Below are 17,799 nucleotides of genomic sequence, written 5' to 3' on the forward strand. Positions count from 1 at the left end.
CTATATTGTATCTTTATTTCTTAACTATTGACTTTTAAGTATTACTGGGCTCCCAGCATATACAATCTCTCCCAATGCTCCAAATCTTCGAGCATTTCCCTCTATCTTTGGCCCCAACACAGAATACACAAATCCAAATCCACATCCACATGTCCATCCAGCTCTTCGACGCAATTACGCGGATATAGCGGGAATATCGTCCCATTACCACAATTTCCACCATTTAGCTTCTCTTCCTTCCACTACGGCGGTAGGAGTATCGCCCGGTTTACCATTTTCTTCATCAAGGCCAGGAACCTGAGGGCGGAAAACTCTCTCTTCGCTTGACCGCCGTACAAGCTTGATAGGTTTGTCAAATGCATCGAAGCGTCGTCCCTGGATTTTAGCAATAACAAACTGGTATGCGATCCGTGAACCAAATGCGATAAGTGCGAATATAAAACCTCCTACAGGAGCAGCGACGAAGGCACCTACAACACTATATCAATCGCCATGACCAGATGTTTTGTGTAGGTCTAGTCACTCACCAAAAGCGCTCCAATCTTCGGCGTAGAGGCCGTTCTCCAACAGGATCAACCGCCCGCCTTCATATGCACTACCGTAATAAATGGTTCCAAAGATGAATACTGAGAGAATACCTCCGAGACCGCCAGCAATGACTTCGAAACCTTTCCAGAAATAACACTTATCCCAGAGACCGAGGATCAAAACCGGAATAGCAGATGCTGAGACAAGATCGGAAATCAAGAAGATCTGTAGCACGCTAGGAGACTTCAGAGCAACGACCACCACAGGAATAATGCACAAGACGACGCCGACACGGATGTAAATAAGCGGCAGTTTGTTGCGGAACAAATCGTTACTTGCTGTGCTCACCATTGCGGACTGAAGACTGTCGAAGGCAGCTGTGCTAAGAACCACAGTCATGACGAGCACAATGCCCACAACCCAGCTTGGGAGCCTCTCCAAAAGGAGGAAGAAAGCAATCGAGCCGCTCTGTGGCGGATCTCCGGGCCATGCGCCCGACCAAGCTGCTAGGAGGCCTGTGCATCCAACAAGCACGAGAATACACAGGACCGTGAAGCTAGCGATGGAGACGCCGATGCGTAAGTCGCGGTCAGTCTTGGAGGCAAAAGTTCGGAGCCAGAAGTTCGATAAGAAGAAGTCGTTCGTCAAGATTGCAACAGGTAGGATATAGATAAGTTGCCATCCAAGTAGGGAAGCGTTTAGATATCCGGAAGAGTCGATTAGCGAACGATCGATCGTCGTCTTTGTGCCAACGGTGATGACGCCGATAATGATAAGGCCGACGACCATAGCTCCTTGGAGGTTATCGGTCATGAAGGAGACCTTGAATCCACCCAAAGATGTATAAATAGTCGTAACTGCCACTTGCACAATCACAGCTGGCAGTCCGTTCAACCCGGTAAGCGCATTGACAATCTGCTGCAACGCAGACAATTCGGCAACCATGTAAAGGAAGAGCGTAATCAAGCTAAATCCCAATTAGAATTAAATAATACTCGCGAAATGAAATACAACTCACGTCAGAAGACTCAAATATATCGCAGTAACGACTCCGTATCTCTCTCTGGTCCACTCTGTCAAAACGAAGCCTTCTGGGCATTTCTTTCGAATAATCGGTCCCAAATATCCAAACACCAAAAGTGGTAGGGAGGAAGACAAGCCATAAACGACTAAACCTTGTACGCCAGCAATCGTTGCGATTTCGGGATACGTGAAAAGAATACCGGATCCGAGACCTACGCACAGTAAATTCGCAGGGGCCCTGTAATCAGCATATTCCATTCTCTAGGTTTAAGCAACAACAAAGCCAACGGGGGAGGGGAGAAGCGGCAGCACGTTTCCCACGCAAGCATTAACTTGGTCGAGTGTTCAACGGTACAATCTCAGCATCATGCCCGCACTCACATGGTGATCTCTCCGGAATAAAAGGCCAGGAGCGAAAAGCATTCCGGAGTTGGATCATCCAATAGCGAAGTGCCACAATTAGCGCCCGTAGTGTTGCCGCAGCAGACGCCGCTCTGAAGTTGTCAACAAGGTAGAGTGATGAGTGTCACACCGGGCTGTGAAACTCGGAACTCATCGTCATGACCCTTGAGAACAAGCCTTCATAGCAGCATATGCTGAAGTGAACTCTCTGATACGAACCTGTTCTATGCTGCGCCAACCATTCAAATCATGCTTTCTAGGTCCTGGTTCTCGCAAAGGGTCATGTGCTGTATCCGAGTCCCGTACGGAATTTCGCAGGAATGAAACTTCTCGGTGATATGTTGTAATCGCATCCATTCGACTCTACGCGGCTGCCGCTTCTCACTCGGGAGAAGAAAGAATTGGCCCCATAGCCCATGCATTCAACAACTCACCCGAAGCGATGAAGTTCAAAGCAAGAGGTAGAGCTAATCAATTCCCGTCGGCAACAAGAGCCGCACGATATGCATTAGTCAATCCACAATCGATATACAAAGAGGGTTGTAAGGGAATTTCAAAGGTAGTTGAGCAAGCTATTCTTAAATTCTAACCCTTTTGCGTCCCGTTACTGGCCAAGAATTGGCCTTTTGTCTGCTTACGTAGCAGATAGGCGATGTAGAGCCCGGCGATTCTGGGGATAAACGTTAGCTTGGTGACCTCGCAGCAGCCTTAAAAGGATCGTACAGGAAAGCTCCATAGGTCAAGTATATCAAGGCATTCGATGCCGGGAAGGAGGGTTGGCCCATCTCTGTAGTTGAGAGTATTACGTTCTTCAGTTCTTCAGTGGCCAAGCAGTCAAGCAGGGGTGTTGATATCCTGAATGGTCCGCTGGATGCCCGAATGGAGCGAGGGTGTAAGCGGCGGAAAGTCAAGCTATTTATGTCACCCACAACCAAAGTTATTTTTCTTTTTCCGCTGTCACGATGTGACTGATTGCGGAGAATCTTATTTTATTTTTTTTTTTTGCTTTTTAGTCCTGCACCGCATCCACCCGCCCACGCTCTAGCCAGCTGCTAACGAGTGACTTACCAGGCAAAAAGGTGCAAGTAAGCTTTTGCAGGTGAGAAGAGTCCATCACGCAAGACACCACCCACTCGTCCGTGTGGGTGATTTCGTATCCGAATGTTGTGGTGGATAAGCTTTGTAGTCAATCGTCCAATGGTTATGCTGCATTGGCCAGATCGTGCGGGTGAAGAAGAGCGTGGGAGTGGATCTCCAAGCCAAGCAGTTATCAATCGATCCCGTTCATCTTGAGTCGCGGGAGTTCGCAAACTAAGTTTCTCGGCACGAGCCACCATCAGATCCAAAGGATAAAGCAGAGAAGTTGAGATACATTCATGGGTGTCAAAGGTTGGAATTTTCAACTCAAAATACCCTAGCATTCTTCTAATAACTGGCTAATGCTCAGCTTTAAGAACGGTGGCATTATGTCCATCAGCTCGAGCCCACCTGAGGAAACTAAAAAAGAGATCAATGCCCGCCGCAACGACGGTTCAACAAAAAAGAATTAAAAACAAAAAAAATAAAAATAAAAATAAATAAATATTAACTAATACAAAAATGAAAATGCTAATCCAGAGTTTAGTTATCTTCCTAGTCAAAAGGATGAAATCCCCAATCATGATATGCCTGAAATGGTGTATCTGAAACATTCCAAGGAGGCAAGTACAGGCATAACTGATGCTCGTTTAATCATCATCAAAAATTTGAAACGTATTTTGCAAGACAGTCTCGATTACTCGTGCTTGCCACCCCGAATCGGCAATGTTGTGACCAGCGTTGGAGCCCATAAGCGTTAGACTGTGGTTGATCGGTCAGCGCCACGGAATACCGGATGTGACTCCACCCCAAGCACTTTGACACTTACCCAAAGCTGATAGCAATGTTCCCTGCATTCATTCTGTTCTCAGAAGCCCGCTCTTGCACATGGTTAAGGTGCTAATCAAAGATCTACTGTTAGCGAAAAGGCGTCTCATTCGTTTGGGACAGGGAGTGGTGCATACCAAAATCAATGCCCGTAGGGTCGCATAATTGGGATCCGGGAGACTGTTGATTAGTGCATGCAAAGTATCCCGACGTTGGACGTCGTCGTCTTTGCCTAGTACAACTTTAGCACAGAGCCGTATCGGGCGAGAAGCCACGGGACTTACGGGCAGCATTGATAAAATCTTGGTAGCGTTCGTTCGTAAAAAGGGGGTCAGGCAATTCTCTGAAAAATTGCTTCAAGAGACCAGCTACGCTGTTGACATCGTGGTGAAAGTTCTCGGGGTTTGTAAAATCAACCTTACTCGAGTCTGCGGGTTTGGTAAGCTTGTGAGATATGTGGGTTTAGCAAACATCAAATGTGGCGTACGTACCATTATCAAACAGGGCCTTCATCCGCTGGATATGCAGCGTATTCCCTGATAGTCGGTAGATCCCTTCCACATTCAGGCCGAACAACTCAACTGCTTGAATGCACTGGTAAACAATCATGGGGATTGCGGTACCGTCTCTTAGGAACAGATCCTCCAAACTGACGCCAAAAACTGGGTTTAATGGGGGGAGATCCGGGTGATGGCCCGCATTACTAGGAGGGGCGGCACGGTCAAGGCTAAATGACGGACGGGTATGCGCAGGTGAGTAGGGCTGGTGAGGTGGAGCTGAGGTTGGATAGGGTGGCTGAGGATGATGTTGCACTGGTGGCTGCGTGAGAAATATTTCTTGGTGTGGGTGTTGAAAAGATGGTGGAGCGTGCTGGGGCTGCGGAGCATGTTGGACCTGGGCGGGAGGAGGAGGGGGATGATGAGGGGTCATTTGCGCGAAAGCCTGTGCCGCAGTCTGGGGAGGAGGCGTTTGAGCAGTATTTATACTCAGAGATTGTCTCTTTGGATGCGCACTGGCATTCTGGGACTGAGGGGTGATAAGGGTCTTAAAGCTATTAGTTCCTGGATTTTCTAATAGAAATCGGATCAGATATCCACTTACTGGGTGACGCTCATATCTGATTGTCGTAGCATTAGAGCTGACCTTGGAGGAATGGCTCAAAATATAATCCTTGAAGTCCCGTTCGTTGTCAACCTGGCGGGCGGCGTCTCGGAGGCTCTTTGGTGCGGCTGTATTTCCATTGACCTCATTTTTCAACGGGCTTACTGACAAACCACTTCCAAGCAAAAGTCTCTCGCTGAATGCGGCTGTGGTGGAAATCAATTAGCTTAATTAGCATACATCTATTATTGGAGGCATAGCCGTACCGAATTTCTGAATCTGGAGCGTTAGCGCTGAATCGCACTCGTTGATCAAGTCCTGGAGAGCGCGTGTCGCCTGCGGTCTGAGAGTCGCAACAAGCTCCTGTTTCTGCGTCTGCGCGGCCTGCACCTTATTTGCATAATCTGCATCTGCATTCTGGACTTTGCGGAGCAGATCCTCTTCGTATTGCGCAGCGGATTTCGGCCCTTTCAAGCCAAACTTTCCAGGCTGGCGATCACCGGTTCTGGCACGGTCATATTGTTCCGCAAGGCTGTCATATTTGACCTTCGCCTTTTCGGCGGCAGCCTCTGCGTCTTGCACTCTCTTCTCCGCATTCAAGCCATTCTGTTTCCAATGCTTTCGACCTCGTTCCATGTTCGCGGCTAACTCATTCAAGTCCTCAGACATTTGCTGAAGGGATACGGCGAATTGGAGTCCATGATCAGCCATGCGGTCATGTATTCTGTTCATCTCATCGTAACTCTGAGCAAAGCTCCCCTGTCTATTTTCCGATCGCATCGACGAATCGTGCAGCGCACGGGAAAGCTTCTTGAGCCCCTGAGCATGGTCTTCCTCGAGAGACGACCGTTTGCGCAGAAAGGACGCGAATTCCTAACACAGGGAGCGATATCAGTATATTCCCCAAAACAATTCGCTGTGACTCAAGAAGGATTATCTACCCGGGCGGATGAGATGCTCTGTTTCAACCTGTTCAAAAGGGTCACGACGCCGATCTGTGATGGATAGTCAGCAAATTGCTCCATTGCATTCGCAATCCGCCAACATATCTACGTACATCAGACAGAATGACCCTGTCTAATTTCTCTTTTTCTTCCTGGTTAGCAGACACCGCCTGTGGCGCCTCAGCTTCGTTATCAGGCGGTGAAGGGGGGGCCGGCATCTCCAAGCTTTGGTGTGGGGATGTCAGTTCGGAGGCTTCATTGACAGTTGGCTCGGCCATGGTGATTATTTCCTTCCAGCACAGCTAAGGGATGCTACTGGAGGGCATCAAGAATTCCCTGGCGCAGGAGGGATTGATGCGCAGTGAGCATTAATTATTAAGAGTGAAATTCCATTGATGATGATGATGATGATGATGCGATATTAATTAGGGCTGTGAAGTTGGGTTTGGTGGCGTGCCGCTTTGTAGCTAGTCTCCTTGGTTACTACTTATACGGCGAGCAGGGCTGACCAAGCAGGCAGCTCGCGAGACACTCAGTGCACTTCGTCCTGTTCACATTTCCGGGCATGACAATGGCATTGAGATTGTCAAATCTTGTGTGAATCATATGCCTTTGGAGAGGGCTTCTTGGCCTCTCCAGAATGGCAATAGGTTTCAGGCTGTCAATGGTCTTTTTCCAGAGTACACGTCACCGCTTTTGGCTAGTTGGTTAGTCCGCCTTTTTGGGGATATTTTTGGAATCAACGGATTGAGATGTAGTTCAACTCTCTCCTGACACGCCTAAGATACAAAAGTGGAGTGTCAATTCCCACTGCCGATTGACAAAGAAAGGCTTGTTATTGTCGACAGTCGCCGAAACACCAGTCCGTGCGATCGTAGGCTTGCCGGTCTTGACTTCAAGAGCCGGATCGACGGAGTACTCTTGCAGCAATAAAGAATGGGTTTCCCAATATAACTGCTTCGACAGGTCAGCTTCGTTATGGGCACCGATTCCTGTAACTAGATAACACAAGGCGAGGACTACCTGGGGATTCGAGTTATCCGTGGATGCACCAGACTTTCATATGACTGGGACAGGTATGTGCGCTGAGTCCGCATTGGCGCTGAGGCCGAAGGATACGAGATGCCGCGGTTCCGCCAGGCTGCTCGGTCTCTTTGGCCGGCACAACACTCCACAATCCCGACTGAAGCTGTGCGCTTCCTCGATGGAATGCGCGAACCTAGGTTTGGGAGATAGCTATACGTATGTATAAATAGTCTACGGGAAGCGCTCCTCCGTTGCAGCGCATCGCACACGGACACATCTTCATGCTCGGAAAAGACTACGTTCTCAACAATGGCCTCCAAAGAAATTCACGTGGTTGCTACCTTTAAGGCGAAGGCCGACAAAATCGATGAGGTGAGGCTTCGAAGAGAAACAGATCCCATGCTTATGTCCCTGACAGGCCCAATACGCATAGGTAGCAAAAATCCTTGAGCAGTCTGCCGCGAGCATCCATGAGAAGGAGCCAAACACCCTGAGGTTCTACGTAGTAAGACCGAAGAAAGGCAACGAGCTCATCGTTGTTGAGAAGTACGTATTGCAACCCGCTGGGGGAAGATACTTTGGAACAGAGAGATGAAATCTGACCAGGATACCGCCGGTAGATATAAAGATGCTGCCGCCCTCAAAGCCCACGGCGGCACGGAATACTTCAAAGCCATGGTCGCCAAAGTCACGCCATTGCTAGCCGCACCGACAGACCTGAAACTCTGCAGTTTTGTCGGCGGGTTCGAAGGAAGACCATCAAAACTATAGAGTGCTAGATACTTTCGCAATATTTGGCAGTGTGTTATGCAAAACGGTTGGGACGAGCCAAGGTCTTTCGGGAGAGCTTGAATAGTGCCATAGAAAACAATTTCTTCGGCATACCGCCACCTGGTATAACTGTAGTCCGTACCTACCCGTGCTGATAAGCTCGCCTAAATCTAAAAGGGGGAAATGAGACAGAAGACAAGGAATCAGATAGAAAAGTAAAGGCCTGGAAGCTCAGAATAATTTCATTCGGATATCCACGGTGTCCAGTAAGTGATTCGAATGGCTTGCTGCCAGAGTCCCTGTGGTTGGTTTTGGTGCTCAGGGCAATAATAATTCGTTGACTTCAACCCCTGGTTCGACACCCTTTTCGAGACCAAATTTCACAGCTCCGTACACAGCACAAACCGAGCTCATTATCCATTCGTAGGTAATAGACAATCATCTCTGCGTTGATAGTATCCACATTCTATGTTTGATAACCAGTGAACTTGCGATTGGTTAGCCTTTTCCCCCTTCCCAAGTCGGGGCCAACCTTTCCTCCCCTCTTTAAGGGTGACAGGGTGCACGCATTCGCCACAAGATGGAACGAATAGGGCTGCAGCGGTTAGCGGTCGAATCCTAGCGCAGGAGTCTGTGGCCGATTCCAAGCTGCTTCAGCGACTGGCGAAAGCAGGACCTATCCGGTGCGCAGAATTAGGAAACCGGCTATATATAGGCTATCCCGAAGTGTTGGCATTTCCCTACATGCAATCAACCCCGAGCCCCGACTAGATGTTGGCCAGAAGGGCAGTCTGCCCAATGGTTGCGAAGTGACGAGCCGCAGAGAGAATGGCCATTTCGGGACAGCTCGCCAGCAGGGAGGTAGCGTGTATCAGCATACCGGGGGAGGACTCCCCACAGGCCCTTGCCAGGCCGGAGAGAAAATTGGTTTGACGTCTGTTCGAAGATTCGAACGAACCTTGGAATGGCGTCCCGAGAGTAACCAGGACTGTTATTGGCCGCCGAGGTGAGGATGAGACGCTGTGCCAAGTGGCCCCTGTTTACCAATCAATGCATGCTGCTGCCAAGAAGCGCAGGACGGCGCTGTGAACTAGTTTGGATCCCCCATCGTCGACTCCTCGCTGCTCGGGCGGGTCCTGCCTCTCACTCCTCCGTCCTGCTGTTGTTGCTTCGGGCGTATGAACCATCTGCTGGAACCAGATCTGCCCTCCTCTCATCCCGAGTCAAAGACGTGATTCAAACTCTCCCTTTTCGCCGTCGGCCCCTTTCGCCCGCCTCAGCCCTCGTCCGGAAACCCTCCTGGCTCCCTCGCACAGCTCCGGAACCGCCTTCATTCTCGACGACGGCTCAAGACTCGTCGTCCTTTTTTCCCTCCGCAAACGCAATCCCACTCCCAGCTTAGATTTAACCGTGTGGCGGTGGTGTGTTCCTCGCGGTCTCGCTCCGCCATCCAGCAGCAAACACTCCAATACTACTTGTGGAGGTCTCTCACGTCGAAAGGTAAACTCCCCAGTTGGAGCTTCGAGATAGGCCGTATTGGCCCTGATAATTCTCAGATTGGGACGACTGCCACTTGAACTTCCCAAATTGACTGAGCGAAAGCTCTCCAGAAGATTCCCTGACTCTTAAAACTCCTTTTGAGGGGAACAGCTAGAACATCTTACTGGGGCTCTGTGCAACAGCACAGTATTTTAATCTTTGATAATAAGTACATTATTCTCAGCTCCAAGTAATGTCAGTTATCACTCTCACCTGGGGCTGGCTGGAAGCTTTGCCTTTTGTGTTGTAAACAGACCAATGCTAACTAATCTTCAGCTACCAGATCCTTTGACTCCTCTCACTCCGTCTCATACATACCCTCGCAATTCGATCTTATCTTCCCACACAACTCTCTTCTGACTTCACATTCTGGAATCGTTCTTAACACAGACCAAAATTTACCCCAGATTTCTCGGCAAAGATGGCATCGGGACCAGCCACTCAATCTTTGAAGGTTGGTTTGGTGACTGAATCCCAGACCAGTCAACTGTTTTGCTAATGAGCACTATGATTTCTAGTGTGTTGTCACTGGTGACGGTGCAGTTGGGAAGGTAAGAGCTTCAAACCCGAATCTCAGTGAGCAACTGCTAACAAAGCTTCAGACATGTCTTTTGATTTCGTACACAACTAATGCCTTCCCTGGTGAATACATCCCAACTGTGTACGTTTAAAGAAGACGCGTTATGAGCTGCTTATTTTCCCCCTCTTGCTGATTCCTTTAAGGTTTGATAACTACTCTGCCAGTGTCATGGTAGATGGAAAGCCGATTAGCCTTGGACTTTGGGATACTGCAGGCCAAGAAGATTATGACAGGCTACGCCCTCTGTCGTATCCTCAGACAGATGTCTTCTTGATCTGCTTTTCGATCGTCAGCCCGCCATCATTTGATAACGTGAAGGCCAAGGTAAGCGTCTCAGTCGCGTTTTGAGGTTGCCGCTCTCCCTAACTAGTGGTTCTAGTGGTACCCGGAAATTGAACACCATGCTCCCGGTGTCCCCATCATTCTTGTCGGCACCAAGCTTGACTTGAGGGATGATAAGGCCACGAATGAAAACCTTCGTGCAAAGAAGATGGAGCCGGTCAGCTATGAGCAGGCTTTGGCGGTTGCAAAAGAAATCAAGGCTCAGAAGTACCTGGAATGCTCTGCTTTGACCCAGCGAAACTTAAAGAGCGTGTTTGATGAGGCAATTCGGTTTGTTCTGGCATGCCCGTAGCCCAAGGAAGAGGAGCTAACTCTATCCAGAGCGGTTCTCAATCCTCGTCCTGTTGCGAAACCCAAAGCAAAGAGATGCAGCATCCTCTAAGAAGCGGCGGGTCTCTTTTTAACTACGAGCCACGTAAAATCTTCCACACCTAACGACTTCGAATACCCGAATTCTCCGAGTACTTATGATCCAGCGCGTGCTTGACAGCAGACCCAGTTTGCATTCAGACCAACGTGCTTTTCTCTGTATTTGATACAAATATCTCTGAAGTCTAACGCAGCGAGCATATGTTTCCCTCAGTTGTTCATACATGTGGTCGAGCGTTGCAATATGTCAGATACCCCAAGATGATTAGAGCACATATGATCCAAGATTCTCCCTGTTCTCGGTCAGATGTATTGTTCCCCGACACAAAGCCACTGACCAAGAAAGAATGTATTACTGATCATAATTGGTGAACTCTGTGTCATCTTGAAAGCATACGGCCCTAATTTTTAAAATGACCTCCATTTTCCTTGTTTTCCTTCAAACTGGGTTTCCCTCTCAAAGCTCAGCATCAGTTTTCATACCCTCTGAATGTTCATATGGTTATCGTCTTGTCGTTTAGTTGTTTGATCCCTTTCCACTGTGATATTGTCTACTTCGTACATGATGTCTGAACCTCTCTCCTTGCTAGATCCGATGACCGGGCTATTTCTGTAGCTGAAAGCATCTATTGCATGGTGGAGTCCCAATTGACTTAATTCCAATTCCGTCTAGTCCCTAAACCGGGATATCTAAATCATCTCAAATGCTTTTGATGTTGGAAAGTAGCTATCGCAAACACGCCTTGCGCCCAATCCAACAAAGATAGAAAACAAGAGCGTCACTGAAACCTGCGTCTCCGACTCGGGTGGATGTCTGCCAATTCATTGGTCTCCTGGGCGTCGTCGTCGCCGGCTTCCTGACCTTCTTGCTTCTTTTCGTCAATTCTCTTGCGCTTCGCCGCTTCTTTTGCCGCACGTGCACGCTCCTCGTTCAGTTTCTTGTTCTTCTCTATAATTCTAGCTTTGCGCGTTTCGGATTTGGACCCCCCGCCGCCGGCACTATTATGTGTCCAGTATTAGCAAATCTAGAGTGAAATCCCAAATGGAAATAAGGCATGTAGGATAGCCCAAACATACGTTAACTCCACACCTATCTTTCTCGAGGGCGATTTTCCGTCGTCGAACATGGTATGATGATATAATTTCAAGCAAGTCTTCATGCGATCATAATTGCTGAACTCTACAAACGCGAAACCTCTCCCTTTTTTCCCGCCTCGTTCTAGCGGCACGCGGATCTGAATGGGCTGGAGCTTTGCAAAGTGTTTGGAAACGGAGTCGTAGTCGGCGCTGTAGGGGAGATTACCTGCTCGGCAAAGAGATTAGAACCATGCCATCTCTAGACAGTAAAAGGTGTGCATACTTATGAAGACAATAAACCTGCCTTCCTTCCGGTCGGGATGGATATAATCATCTTCCTGTTCCTTCGCATCCTCCACAGCGGGCTCCTCGGCCTCGTTGTTTGGAGCAGTGGCGTCCTCAGGCATTTTATTCGGCTCATCTAGTTCCATCTTCGCGGCTTCATCTTCTGCCTTGGCCTTCTTTTCTTTCTTTTCCTTCTTGTCCTTCTTATCTTTCTTTCCTTTTCCTTCTTTCTTCTCCTTCTTCTCCTTCTTCTGCTTCTTTTCTTTCCTCTCCTTCTTATCCTCTTTTTCACCATTTATATCGCCGGCAGCGGCGACTTGGGCACTATTCTCTGTGCTTTCGTTCTCCGTCTTGTCTTGCTTCTTCGCTTTCTTCTCCTTCTTCTTCTTCTTTTCTGATTTCTCAATGTTCATTTCCGCGCTCTCGGCTCCATTTATGTCAACATGCTCATCTTTCGCACGCTTTTTCTCTTTCTTGTTTGATTTCTTCTCTTTCTTCTCCTTATCGCCGGCACTCTTCTTTAACTTCTTGACCTCGGCAACTTCGACGGTATCTTCGTCGCCCGCGTCCTGGTCTCGTTTCCGTTTATCGCCCATTCTTAAGGCTCGCGCTTGTATTCCCGTTTTTAGATCTCGGAGTGCAGTACGACCGCGGGTAGGAGTGGTTGTGTCGGAGAGTAGCAACGGCGGAACTCTAATAGCGGGCACCTAAACGTATGGCGATTGCAAACCTGTTCCTGATCCGCGCGGAAATTCGTGTTGCGTATTCCCGGTTGAGCAATAATCGAACCGCGCCTCTATGTCTGGCGTCGACTTTTTTGCGATATTATTCTGCCGCCGAGATTTGAGGCGGTGAGGATCATGGGCAAGGCCCTGAACTTTATTCAGACGGTCTACGGTAAAAGATCATGATGTACTAAAAGTGTACCGCAATATTCACAATTGACTATTCATTCTCACTGGAAAATTGGTGCTGAATATGCTCTATACTGTTTATTTCATCAGCCTTTTATTAGAGGAAATCTTACCAAAGTTCTTCTCCCTCACAAGTTGCCAATTCTCACACCTGTGAGCTCTCCAACAGAGTCTCTCTCTGTGTTTTGCTCGCTGCGCAAATAGGAAGAAAACATTAATGCAATGGATTTCGCATTGAGCTACAGGCACACATATGTTCGCAATATTTAGACAATTATGGATGTCTCAATTTCATTTCATTTCTGCTGAAGATCACATATCTCTCAACTCGTTGCGAACGTGGACCCATGTACACAGGACAGACAATCGAGGAAAAAAAGGAACCTTTTAAGGAATGGAATAAAGCTCCGGCAAAGAGGGCTGGAGCTTGACAGGCGCATCTCGGGGGCAACAATCATAAGAAAGGCAGGACTTCAGCTCTCGGGTGTGCGGACTCGGTAACCATGCCCAGCAATTAGGCGTCGCATACCTGCACAATGCTGTCAGTGAATCTCGTCAAGCATTCGTGGAATCTACGAATTAACTCACCGGGGTACTGCGACCACCTGGAGAAATACATCTGCCCTTGCAGCAAGTTTGGTCGCCAAAGCAAGTTCCGCCCTTGGGCAGGCATGGTATCTGCGCAGATACGACTTCAAAGAACATGGCGCTCGCAGCAACCAAGAAGAATGACCATGAAACCTTCATTTTCAAAGTTATGCCTTCGCTAAAATGAAATCAGTTTCCTTCAGCAAAGGGAAGAATCACAGTTGATCAACAGGGCTGAGTATTACTCACCTTTTTCGAAATGGTTGTTCGGATCTGGTTAAATAATACGGTGGCTTAGGTCCCAGGAAAGATTTCTGCTGAGATAGATATCCTGTCCAGGGCAGGACACTCCCTTTTTATATCCAAGAAAGGACGAAGAGGATTCTTTTTTCTTCATTTTTTCTCTATTCCCAGATTCCTGCTGTTGGTCTCACAACAATTTGATAACAAAGGATTCGATCATTCGAATGCGGGCATTCTCGGTACTTTGTTGATTGTTTACCAGCAATATTCGCGCCGGCTTAGAGTATCAAAATATTTCATTGGCGAGCCAAAAAAAAAAAAAAAAAAAAAAAAAAAAAATATTACAGTAATGCAGACTCAATGGATCATCTATATCGATGTCTAATTGGCGAGAAGGCTTCTTAACATCTATGCCGGTAGTCTATATTCTGGAGACATGAATAGCGTTGATCCAACAGATGCTCATTCAGCAAACACCTGAAAGGCATAACATGAGCTTGTGCCAGAGGGAGGACAAAGGGGTTTTAAAAGCAAAACTATGGAACTTGAGATCGGGCGACAACCAAACCCTAGTTGGAACAAGTCAATTGTGCTCAAAGTCGCACAACCAACGAGAATGCGCGATTGGCACTCGGTCTCCGGAGATATGAATGAATGCAGCATCGCTCAGAGACGTGACCGACATACAGGATTGGAAATGGGTGCAAAGTCGCGACAGCATGCGAAGAAGTAGGCTGTAAACCTGAATTTTGCCGGAACGTTTACGTACTGGTTGGCCAGGCCAATTCAATTTCTGCATTTCAGACAGTGATATGATAGCAGTATAGAGCGGTCTTTGCTGGCCTAGGGCGGGCTCCGAAGCCGTCGCATCTCGCGGATATCGGGAGTACATAGAGCGAGGCCGCTTCGTCAAATCGGCTTTCGCGTTTGCACATATTCTAGACCGTGAAGCCTGACAAGCCCCTCAGGAATGCTTTGTATAATGAAATCGTACTGCGACAGATATCCAGTCCGCTTGTACTGCCTATTGACAGGCATTTCCCGAAAGAGCATAACCTCAGGGATAGACGGGATCCACTCAGAAAACTAATATCTCAACCTTATCGTCTCTCGATTTATATCGATCTCGCAAATCTGCACGATTAAGAAATTTGAGCAGTGGAAAATGCAGATCCTTCATGTCGAATATGCCTCGCTTTTTCTGATCAATATACGAACCGTCAATTACGATTCGCTTCAATGAATCGAGTTTTAAGGCTCCTATAAATTGATTTAGCTCCAAGCATCCACACTAATGATTCAGTAAGCAACGAACCTGTGTCTATCAGATCGTTTAAACGGACTGGGGTTCCGATTCCTATTCCAATTCTACACAGCACGCTTAGCCACTCGTTCAATCATCCCATGCACTTTAGGACCGACCTTGTCTTTTTCACAAATTCCTGGGCCTCGGCGAGCTTAATATGTTTAGCAAACAACTTCCCAACAGCGGAGTCCTTGTTCTGGAATTCTCGCAATGCCCTTGGGATAGTCAGCCCTTGGTCTGGTATCCGAAACCAAAACATTCTTACCTTGTCATATCTGCAGCCCGGAGACCAGCAAGTGTGATCACAATGGTATGAGGGCTGCCCTTCGACTCTGATGACTGGAAGAGCGTCGATCCCTTCTTCGGACTGTGCTTCTTGAGGAAGGAGGGTAAATGTTCGAGGGTTCGCGGTGATTGCCAGGACGATGTATTAAGGAATGCATAATCTAGAAATGTTTAATTTTATAATTCACAACCTTGCCGTAGACAAGACTCATCTGATCTCAATATAATGGAACAGGATGTCCTACCGGGTATATAGATGTCATCCAGCTCAACTGCCGTTAAGTCTTTATTATGCCGCTTCGCCTTCTGCGCAAAATAGTCCGCCAAAAGCTTCCCATCCATTTTTCCAATTGACTCATCAATTCCATCCTCTCTCTCCGCATCCTTCACATCATCGACTGGTTGTTTCGCCTTCTTGCGCTTTTTTCGCTTGCGGCTCGGAACCTCCGCGCTGGTTTGGACGTTTGAAGCTTTCTCCGGGCGTTCCCCCTCGTCTTCTTGGTCTCGTTTGCGCTTCGGCTTTGTATATGGTGCTGCTTGAGTTATATCGGGTGCCATGCTGCATGAATATTCTTTAAATCCTGGGGAATGGATGGCGTACCCTCAAGCCATGCGCCGACTCCGTCCGTCTGAATAAAATTTCTGCTTATGTCATCCGGTTCCTAGTGCACGAGCCAACCGTCATCGCAGCTGCTGCTGGACGCGTCGAGCTCGGAGGTCAAGACAACCCCCAGTTGACTTTTGGACAGCGGGGAGCTCTTCGATGTGGCCGAGAGCTCATGTCGATTATATTTCATTTGATTATCCGGGCCAACTTTGCTGCCCTCGATGTCTTCACCTAGTGGGCCTGATGCCCGGCGTATTACTCCGCGGCGGCGGCGTGGAAGCGCGGGAGCGGGGCCAAGTCCAGCTCACAACACGCCCTCCAGTATAGTAAGCAGTTATGCCATTCCTTTGTCATCATCATATCTTCGTACTTAATTCTTACGCAGCTCCAGCAGCTAGCTGGTATGGCTGGAGACCCGGCGACCCCAGCAGGACGTTCCCGACGATCACTTTCCGCGAGTCGAGTTTCCTTACGTCGAAGTTCCCGCGGAGTTTCTGGAATTGGAATTTCGGATGCTTTTGCGGGAGGAAGCCATGCACCTGCTACGCCGCATGCGCTGAAGGCGTTTCAAAGGCGTGCGGCTGTGTACACACCTGGACAGGACCGAAGGAAGAGTGGTCGCGTTCAGAGGGAAACACCGTTGGATATTTTGAGGAACTTGGGCAAAGGTTAGTGTACATCAATAATGGTATCTCTTGGTAAATGACTATGAGCATATATTGACAACTGTTCCTGAACTCTAGCGCTTGCTCCAACCAGCGAAGTTATCAAATCCTCGCCAATGACTGAGACAGATCAGGAAACAGATCAACAAGAGAGTGAGGATCTGGACGAAGAACCAGACCTGCCGAGACCTAGGCTTTCTCTGCCAATGCATGAAATGATCGTTCCAGGGGATGGCGATGGGAGCCCTGAAATTGTACCACCGCGATTATCCCTACCACTTGACGAGGACGATTTCACACAGCGGTCAATTGAAATGCCACGTAGAGAACGATCAACCAGGGATCTTGCAACTCTTTCAAGATACAGTTTGGCCAGTACGAGATTCAGTGAACATTTTGGAGATGCAAGCCGCTTAGAATATACCGAAGAAGGCATGGAATTCACAGCGCCACAAGGGGACGATAACTTTGTTGATGATCAAATTGAATTGACTGCGGAACAGCCGATCTTTGATGTAGGGTAAGATTTGCTCTTTCTATTCATGATAATCTGTTTCTAAAATATAATACACCAGGGGCGAGACTGAGGATTTACGACGGTTCGATTTAAATTTTTCCTTCCCAACTCCCGACGCTCCGCAGCACATTGAGAATGAACATGAAGATTTTGTTTTAGATACCACAATGCCTATCGCTGATGATGTTCCCGTTTCATCTGATGATGATTTTGGAGCTGGAGATCTGGAACTCGCAGTTCGCGAAGGCTCTCCACGACCGCCTTTGCAAGAATCATCACCCGAACCTCCTCAGGAGTCCCGACTAGATCAAAACAAAGAGATAGTTTCAAAACATGGAATACCTGTTCCAAAGCTGCCCCGTGGTATTGTCAAGCGGCTGGCCACTCGATTCGCCCGAACAGGGAACGGAAGTCGAACGAGGATATCCAAAGAGGCTCTAGCTGCCCTCGAGAAAGCCACAGATTGGTTCTTTGAGCAAGCGAATGACGACTTGAGCGCATATTCCAAACATTCAAACCGGAAGACGGTAGATGAAACAGATGTCATAGCTCTTATGAAAAGGTATTCTCGATCTACTCCATCAATAGTCGTGATGACCAGGCTAATTTAAGGCAGACAACGGCAAATTGGAAGAGGCACTTCTGTATTCGCTCTCGCGCAAAAATATCTGCCAAAAGAGCTGCTTCAGGATATCCGCCTTGCTAAAAAGTGACACTTCATGCGCATAGCGCTTGAAACTCGGGATCGTTCATTGATACAAAGAGTGGAGATGCAGGTGAAC

General features: G+C 48.1%; 7 protein-coding genes across 7 annotated transcripts; 3 read left to right on the plus strand and 4 right to left on the minus strand.

Annotated features, from left to right (window-relative positions):
• Positions 1–15: 15 nt before the first annotated feature.
• Positions 16–3,005, minus strand: D8B26_005260 (uncharacterized protein). The gene is made up of 5 exons (XM_066124767.1): positions 2,677–3,005; positions 2,544–2,623; positions 1,547–2,420; positions 528–1,495; positions 16–470 (listed from the first exon to the last, which is right to left on the minus strand). Exons 3-5 carry the CDS (start codon positions 1,807–1,809, stop codon positions 205–207), a joined length of 1,497 nt encoding a protein of 498 aa, XP_065980848.1. The 5' UTR covers positions 1,810–2,420; positions 2,544–2,623; positions 2,677–3,005; the 3' UTR covers positions 16–204.
• A 570-nt stretch (positions 3,006–3,575) lies between these two features.
• D8B26_005261 (uncharacterized protein) lies at positions 3,576–6,246 on the minus strand. Its single transcript, XM_066124768.1, has 9 exons — positions 6,017–6,246; positions 5,901–5,954; positions 5,226–5,832; positions 4,960–5,165; positions 4,350–4,902; positions 4,143–4,286; positions 3,996–4,090; positions 3,860–3,930; positions 3,576–3,792 (listed from the first exon to the last, which is right to left on the minus strand). The coding sequence occupies exons 1-9, from the start codon at positions 6,179–6,181 to the stop codon at positions 3,681–3,683; spliced, it is 2,007 nt and encodes a 668-aa protein (XP_065980849.1). The 5' UTR covers positions 6,182–6,246; the 3' UTR covers positions 3,576–3,680.
• An 880-nt stretch (positions 6,247–7,126) lies between these two features.
• D8B26_005262 (uncharacterized protein) lies at positions 7,127–7,812 on the plus strand. Its single transcript, XM_066124769.1, has 3 exons — positions 7,127–7,301; positions 7,363–7,475; positions 7,550–7,812. Exons 1-3 carry the CDS (start codon positions 7,239–7,241, stop codon positions 7,698–7,700), a joined length of 327 nt encoding a protein of 108 aa, XP_065980850.1. The 5' UTR covers positions 7,127–7,238; the 3' UTR covers positions 7,701–7,812.
• Positions 7,813–8,810: 998 nt separating this feature from the next.
• On the plus strand, positions 8,811–10,672 carry RAC1 (Rho GTPase protein rac1). The gene is made up of 7 exons (XM_003066519.2): positions 8,811–9,434; positions 9,516–9,693; positions 9,758–9,790; positions 9,842–9,900; positions 9,963–10,143; positions 10,199–10,431; positions 10,483–10,672. Exons 2-7 carry the CDS (start codon positions 9,661–9,663, stop codon positions 10,541–10,543), a joined length of 600 nt encoding a protein of 199 aa, XP_003066565.1. The 5' UTR covers positions 8,811–9,434; positions 9,516–9,660; the 3' UTR covers positions 10,544–10,672.
• Positions 10,673–11,306: 634 nt separating this feature from the next.
• Positions 11,307–12,663, minus strand: D8B26_005264 (uncharacterized protein). The gene is made up of 3 exons (XM_003066518.2): positions 11,891–12,663; positions 11,608–11,833; positions 11,307–11,529 (listed from the first exon to the last, which is right to left on the minus strand). Exons 1-3 carry the CDS (start codon positions 12,486–12,488, stop codon positions 11,310–11,312), a joined length of 1,044 nt encoding a protein of 347 aa, XP_003066564.1. The 5' UTR covers positions 12,489–12,663; the 3' UTR covers positions 11,307–11,309.
• Positions 12,664–14,715: 2,052 nt separating this feature from the next.
• Positions 14,716–15,814, minus strand: D8B26_005265 (uncharacterized protein; the record flags this gene model as incomplete). Its single annotated transcript, XM_003066517.2, has 5 exons — positions 15,474–15,814; positions 15,209–15,389; positions 15,060–15,158; positions 14,953–15,005; positions 14,716–14,897 (listed from the first exon to the last, which is right to left on the minus strand). The coding sequence occupies exons 1-5, from the start codon at positions 15,784–15,786 to the stop codon at positions 14,716–14,718; spliced, it is 828 nt and encodes a 275-aa protein (XP_003066563.2). The 5' UTR covers positions 15,787–15,814.
• Positions 15,815–15,974: 160 nt separating this feature from the next.
• Positions 15,975–17,730, plus strand: D8B26_005266 (uncharacterized protein; the record flags this gene model as incomplete). Its single annotated transcript, XM_003066516.2, has 5 exons — positions 15,975–16,161; positions 16,221–16,503; positions 16,579–17,020; positions 17,076–17,579; positions 17,634–17,730. Exons 1-5 carry the CDS (start codon positions 16,057–16,059, stop codon positions 17,728–17,730), a joined length of 1,431 nt encoding a protein of 476 aa, XP_003066562.2. The 5' UTR covers positions 15,975–16,056.
• Positions 17,731–17,799: the final 69 nt, after the last annotated feature.

The sequence above is a fragment of the Coccidioides posadasii genome, chromosome 3 (genome assembly GCF_018416015.2).
Source record: "Coccidioides posadasii str. Silveira chromosome 3, complete sequence".
In the NCBI taxonomy this organism is placed as follows: domain Eukaryota; kingdom Fungi; phylum Ascomycota; class Eurotiomycetes; order Onygenales; family Onygenaceae; genus Coccidioides; species Coccidioides posadasii.

What these genes read in the sequence shown, in the direction of transcription:
- D8B26_005261 (XM_066124768.1), bottom strand. Translation starts at nt 6,181, where the DNA reads ATGGCCGAGCCAACTGTCAATGAAGCCTCCGAACTGACATCCCCACAC. An exon ending in GCTCCAGATTCAGAAATTCG is followed by an intron (nt 5,166 to 5,225) that starts GTACGGCTATGC and finishes TTTCCACCACAG; the next exon opens with CCGCATTCAGCGAGAGACTT. An exon ending in GAAGGCCCTGTTTGATAATG is followed by an intron (nt 4,287 to 4,349) that starts GTACGTACGCCA and finishes CCAAACCCGCAG; the next exon opens with ACTCGAGTAAGGTTGATTTT.
- D8B26_005260 (XM_066124767.1), bottom strand. Translation starts at nt 1,809, where the DNA reads ATGGAATATGCTGATTACAGGGCCCCTGCGAATTTACTGTGCGTAGGT. An exon ending in ATATATTTGAGTCTTCTGAC is followed by an intron (nt 1,496 to 1,546) that starts GTGAGTTGTATT and finishes ATTGGGATTTAG; the next exon opens with CTTGATTACGCTCTTCCTTT. An exon ending in CGAAGATTGGAGCGCTTTTG is followed by an intron (nt 471 to 527) that starts GTGAGTGACTAG and finishes ATAGTGTTGTAG; the next exon opens with GTGCCTTCGTCGCTGCTCCT.
- RAC1 (XM_003066519.2), top strand. Translation starts at nt 9,661, where the DNA reads ATGGCATCGGGACCAGCCACTCAATCTTTGAAG. An exon ending in CAGCCACTCAATCTTTGAAG is followed by an intron (nt 9,694 to 9,757) that starts GTTGGTTTGGTG and finishes TATGATTTCTAG; the next exon opens with TGTGTTGTCACTGGTGACGG. An exon ending in TTGATAACGTGAAGGCCAAG is followed by an intron (nt 10,144 to 10,198) that starts GTAAGCGTCTCA and finishes TAGTGGTTCTAG; the next exon opens with TGGTACCCGGAAATTGAACA.
- D8B26_005264 (XM_003066518.2), bottom strand. Translation starts at nt 12,488, where the DNA reads ATGGGCGATAAACGGAAACGAGACCAGGACGCGGGCGACGAAGATACC. An exon ending in CAGGTTTATTGTCTTCATAA is followed by an intron (nt 11,834 to 11,890) that starts GTATGCACACCT and finishes TTTGCCGAGCAG; the next exon opens with GTAATCTCCCCTACAGCGCC. An exon ending in AAGATAGGTGTGGAGTTAAC is followed by an intron (nt 11,530 to 11,607) that starts GTATGTTTGGGC and finishes GACACATAATAG; the next exon opens with TGCCGGCGGCGGGGGGTCCA.
- D8B26_005262 (XM_066124769.1), top strand. Translation starts at nt 7,239, where the DNA reads ATGGCCTCCAAAGAAATTCACGTGGTTGCTACCTTTAAGGCGAAGGCC. An exon ending in AGGCCGACAAAATCGATGAG is followed by an intron (nt 7,302 to 7,362) that starts GTGAGGCTTCGA and finishes CAATACGCATAG; the next exon opens with GTAGCAAAAATCCTTGAGCA. An exon ending in GAGCTCATCGTTGTTGAGAA is followed by an intron (nt 7,476 to 7,549) that starts GTACGTATTGCA and finishes TACCGCCGGTAG; the next exon opens with ATATAAAGATGCTGCCGCCC.